Consider the following 5,959-nt stretch of genomic DNA (forward strand, 5'->3'; position numbering starts at 1 on the left):
CGAAATCACAGGAGTGAAAGTTTCTCGGCGAAGCAAATTGCTTCGCCTGAGACCGCTCTCGCTCAATGTTTCCTGTCTCCACAAATCACCCTCGCTTTCTTCTTTCGGGTATTGAGGTCTCATTAACTCTTCCAAATTCAACCCCAGTGGCTTTGATCTTCTCTCTGAGGCAAGTTTGACCTTCTATACACGCGATCCATTCGTCAGATAGGGCAGAATCATCCACTAGGGTATCACGGAACTGGTTTCCTAGTTGTGGCATTGACAATCCAAGAACCCCATCTATTGCCATGATGAACAACATCGGGAAGATTGGATCTCCCTTCCTCATACCTCTGTGACAGAAAACTCCGGGACTGGAGAAAACTATAGAATTCTCACTGGAGTGTGCACTGTATCAAACTAGGAAAATACTGCTCCAGTCTCGCTAACAGAGCGGTTTGCGTGTCACAAACGGATATAAATTGTTTGTCAAGCGCAGTAGTGATTGTGACTCTTGTTGGGACTAGAGCTCACAGACCAAGCTTATCTGCATTATGCTGGGTGAAGTATGCGTGCCGGTGATGTTGGTTCAGTTAATCTTCGTCAGAAGTGGGCGGAAGCAATCAGTGCAGAACAAATGGACGACCCCATTCGTACCGACACTTTCATAGACGTGAACTCGATGATGGGCTGCCAAGCCAGCTTTCGATTTGCAGCACCTGCCACATTCTTCACAGATGAGCTCTACGAGTCTCTCATGTGTACTGTTTGGAACTGATGTTGACGTGCCAGATTATTGGTATCGTATGTTGTCGAAAGAAACCAAACGAGGTGCTCAACACTGCCTGGAGTTGCTGCACTCTTATCCTACCCAGACTAACGTCCAGGCTACACAATCAGCACCATGAGGGGGTGGTTCAGCGTGCTGACGTAATACACTACTCATTAGGTTGCTGAAAATTATTCGAAAGCTCACGACCGGTTTCGCTCCTCTTGGGGCTCATCAGGTTGGCACAGTTGTGTGTATTACTTCCCTGACAATCTATGCTTAAATTGTCATTCATCTGATTCTTTAAACCTATCCACTTTTTCATCGCGTTTATAATGCCACGCACTAGTAACTTCCGTACGGTGATACCAGTACCTAAGTCATGTTGGTGATTCACTGTATCAGTTTGCTTTGGTTAGATAATTCTGTAACCTAATCTCGAGTTAACTGAACTGACTAGCTGAATATAGTCCATTTGACCAGAAATGAGGACAGCCATGAGAAGCACTCACTCCAAAACACTGCGCTGGTAGTATTAACTAGTGTGTGACAGTTTAGAGCAAGCTAACTGATATATGGCCCCTCAATGTAACAATATGCAACGAATCTTTGGTTCATTTTTCTCAGTGCGGCGGGTGGGGGCAGTCACATGTTGGTATACGCAAGGTGGGTTATGACATTATCTATTCATTCCAAACTTGAGATCGAAGGAAAGAAAACTTTTAAAGCAGTTACTTTAAAGTGTTATTTTGAATAAACCGGATGGCACGTAGCCCGGTCGAGGTGCATTAGTGTTTTTATTCATTTGTTTCGACGTGCTGTCGCTACAGATCCTGTGATTTTGTGCATAGGGCTAGAGTAATCGTGAGCAAGACCAAACATGGCTTGTACCATGTTGCTGACCACTATTGGTGGTTTATGCGTCTGCTTCCGATGATAACATTCTGTGAACTATTTTCTAGAATAGATACCAAAATGCAAGTCAGTTTTGAGAATCACGATGACAGGTTGATTGCGCACTTTTTTCTGCCTTTAAAACAACTGAAACCTAGATAACCTTCGGCTGGAGTGTTTTCTAATGAATCAGCATTTGTATGAGAAAAGTATGAGATCTGACATAAAAAATGGGAAAACCAGCTCAAAAACTAAGCAACTCTGTGTAAAAACTCCGTGAACATACGGCCACAGCTAAATGAACATAAACCCTCGGAAGTCATCAAAATAACAATGACTGCGGATCACGTGATATTGGTATTGTTATCCCTTTGTAATAGTCAAGTGATCCAGTCCTTTTGCCAACTATGCCCTCTCCATTACTCCATTACTTTAAGTATGTTGTGTTACGACTTTAACAGTTGATCATTAAAAATCTTGAAAAGGAATTCACCTTCTTACCGTGAATTTCTTACTTGTGAATACAGTGGTGGGCACTGACTTTGCGACACATGTGAATTGATTGGCGATACGGCCTATTCAGGTACGCATTCTTATTGGTATCCCATATTCTCATTTTAGGATCCTGCACTGTGTGAGCTAATAATTCTACAAATCTGATTTCCAAAGTTTATGCAATACAGCAAAAACAAAATACAGCAAAAACGACTCTAACAGGACCTTTGTACGTTTTGGTATGCTGAAGTCACGCTCAATCACATCACTTGCATCTTATCACTCTCACCGTTTTATCCCCAGCGACTAAAGAAGTCAAAAGTTAATCAACAACTAATCCTCTACGCGACAGCAACAGAAATCAACGGAAATCAACAGACATCCACGCAATTTATTCCGACAGCAGTAATCATTGATGGAAATCTCACACTCAGCAAATGGGGCAAGCTTATCCTACATGAATCTCAAAAGTCTGGGTTGTTTCCAAATACTTTCCGGGGGCTACATGGACAAATTCTGCGCATCGGGGTGGTGATTGTACGTAACCCAAAAGAGGAGCTTTCATATTATTTTGAATTCTTCCTGGAACTTTGCTTTGCAGTCACCGTTGGTATGCCACCGTGCCCCTGTTTTTGGTACCCTTTTCGGCTAGTGCATTGGTGTACGGCGTTTGATTTTCTTACAAACTGTCCAAGATGCTCCTGAAAATTCGCCCATTTAGCGGGTCACCTAGTAGTACTCCGGTGCAATCTGCCGGTATAAGCTGTGCTCATTCAGAACCTATATACCACAGACGTACACCAAATTTTAGGAAATTGAAGATGCTGGATCGCATTTTATAATTGAAGATGCTGGGTCGCATTTTATGCATATTTCCAAGTTTCATGAGCTAGCTAAATCTACCGGTGACTGGTTACAAATCCAAAACTCCATTCACTAGGATGGATTCACCGGACAGGCTTGTACTCAGAATAGTTCGCTGTAAATGAGTTAGCTATTCGGACATCCAGCATCCTTCTCTTCACCAATATGACGTAATCTAAAACCAAATGGATGAAGTGTGGTTCTTATAGACCTTATTAATACGTGTGCAGACTATAGCACTCGGTGTAAAGGCTTACACGCCAGCGCATTGCTAGACCAAGGCGCATTATCACACTACTACGCTTCGAAAATCAGAGACCACCACAAAGTTGCCATCTGGGAAGTCGTCACTCGAGGAGCCAGTCAATAGGCAACCACGTGATGTGGTTGCGGCTGAAGGCTGAGAGGCACTGTATCCTATCTACATCTGAGCTAGTACCCTGGGTGATCAGCCGCTCAAGGTCGTGAAGCTAAGTGTTCAGACTAGTACTATTGTCTGCAAAGCGTCTAGACAACTCTGGTCACATCTTGGTTTGTTGCATTAACGCCTATTCACTCTTTTCAAGAATATGAAATTCATCCTTTTTTATTGCAATATTAGGGGGAAAATTAACGTTTTCGACTTATAAACTTTGCACATCAAAAAGGTACAGCCAGTGTCACTGATTTTTGTTCACCTATAGAAGGTTAGATTTCGTAATCCGAATGAAACAAAACAGTTTCAACTAAGATAATCCCCCCTGAGATGCACTTCGAAGTCAGTCAAAATAGTAAAGTTGGATGCGAAAGTTTTCTGACCACTTTATGGCTAACCTGCCTTAAAATGTTTATTTTCTGAGATTTAACTTACCTGGATTTACATCGAAAACAGTGTTTTTCAGTCAACAATGTGTACTGGCACATTCTGAGGTACAATCCATCTCTCCCTAGGTGTTATCCGGTCAGTTCGCACTACTGCCACCGCACTGACCGCTTCTTTTCCTGAAGTTGAACCGGTTTGTTGACAATTGACCAGTAATGCTTAGAATCAGTCTTTGTTAGAGCGGGTACCCCAAAAGCCCAGTTATTGGCTTTAGGATTGCAGATATCCCACCGTCAACGAAACCAAACAATAGAAAATGTGTGCGAAGCATTCTAGATTCGGGGAAGCATTGTTCTAAGTGGAGAGCTACAAAGCCATGTATAACGTAGGTAATTAAGTTAACAATCTCAAAAGCTAGAATAAAGAGTCCTCATTAATCAGTAAGTTTAAAGCAACTATATTATCATGATTGCCTGACAAATATTAAGCATGACTCTAGCCTACTCCGCTGACTTCGACGTCCCTGATTGGGAAATGGAATCAAAATCTAGATGAGACGACCAAACGGCCAAATTATGATAAAACGCAAGAGGGAGTCAGTACTGACTGTGATGTTTATATGATCTAATGAAATAACTATGCTACGGATGAGTTATGACAATGGCAAAATGCCATGATAAAGTACAGGGAAGTAGTCCACTTACATGCAGAAAACTGTTATCTTGGGCGACAAGAGAAATTTATGACTGTTTAGAACTGGACTAAAGTGTTCCTAGACTATAAACTACTCTGTGCTTTCAATTTCAGCACGTTCTTCACGAGTATCATTGACTGACAGTCCATTTAACCATCATTTGAAGCTGAAAGTGAAAGAAAACATTTTTATTCATTTTCTCTTCCATGGAATGACTACCATTGAAAGTAAATTGGTTTCTCATGAGCTATCACCAAAATTATGATTAGTGTAATGAGGTAACATTATATTTAGATATTTACATACATATAAATACAAATATATGTGTATGTATATACCTATACACACACTACCTATACATATTGTGTTGCATATACCGGGGATTTTAAACTTGTCATTTGCAGACATGAAACCTACGTGAATCGTACACGGTGATGTCATGCTCCCATTGGAACCTAATGGTTCACCTAATGGAAAAAGTATGAACATGGCAACAAGAAGTAATCATATCCTAAGAGCCCAGGTTGAACCACACAAAGCTAGTAGGCCGCCGAATTTCCTTGATGGATATTGCTTTCGTTTATAGTCACACCATTCCCGTTTGAACGGTCTTCCTCTCGTTCTGGCGTCATTAATCCGGTGCGTCTACACCAAAGGGAAGCGATGGACTCGAGTTTCGCTCTCATTAGAGTTCATCAGCAGTGCATATCCAATGGCCGTGCCTGGATTTGAACCCCGGACTTCTGACAGACGAGTTGAGCGTGTAACCACTACCCCACCAACGCGCGTTGAACGCATCTCAATTTTCACATCTGAAACGGCTAACGTGTTCACACTTGAGTGATGTGATTGGTGTGCCTGATTCACGATCGATTGACCCGCCAGTCAGGAAATCCCAGTCAGGTAGCGTGCCACACGCTTGAAACCCATTGCGGTTTTGCGGGATAGGTATTTTGTTCAGTAGGAGAATCTTCCATATCACCTAAGTGGGGGTGGCAATCGTGGTGGACGTTTCGAGATTCGACATTGGTGATGGTTGCATTTTGGTCAGAAGCATTTGACAATTCACCCAGACAAGCTTCAGGTCTGTTGATTTAATATGTTTATCTAAAAAACTGTTGTTTATATTCAAACATGTGGAAGTGTCCCCGTAGTAAAAAAGAGATGTACCCAGGCAAATAAGGACACTAACCGAGGGACATCCGAAATGATGTCGAAACAACCCGGCAGAGACACTGGATGCATTTCAAACCATATACTAGCAGTGAAGACAGCCTTTTAGCATATCAGAAGCACTGAAAACCCTGTATGTCTGAAATCAGGCTTGCTACGTCCAAAGAAACTCTAGTTAAGACTAACCTGGCAGTACTAGTAAACGGAACGTAATTGTTCCTGCCTACCTTTATATCTGCGCATTGCGTTTTGGTCCATTTTGCTTATATCCAGGATTAGCAAGGGT

At 42.1% G+C, this 5,959-nt stretch overlaps 1 protein-coding gene across 1 annotated transcript; it reads right to left on the reverse strand.

The window, feature by feature from the left end:
• Positions 1 to 571: 571 nt before the first annotated feature.
• Positions 572 to 5,132, reverse strand: T265_01914 (hypothetical protein; the record flags this gene model as incomplete). The annotated part of the gene is made up of 2 exons (XM_009166040.1): positions 572 to 756; positions 5,093 to 5,132. 2 exons carry the CDS (start codon positions 5,130 to 5,132, stop codon positions 572 to 574), a joined length of 225 nt encoding a protein of 74 aa, XP_009164304.1.
• Positions 5,133 to 5,959: the final 827 nt, after the last annotated feature.

Source organism: Opisthorchis viverrini (genome assembly GCF_000715545.1).
Source record: "Opisthorchis viverrini unplaced genomic scaffold opera_v5_21, whole genome shotgun sequence".
NCBI lineage: Eukaryota > Metazoa > Platyhelminthes > Trematoda > Opisthorchiida > Opisthorchiidae > Opisthorchis > Opisthorchis viverrini.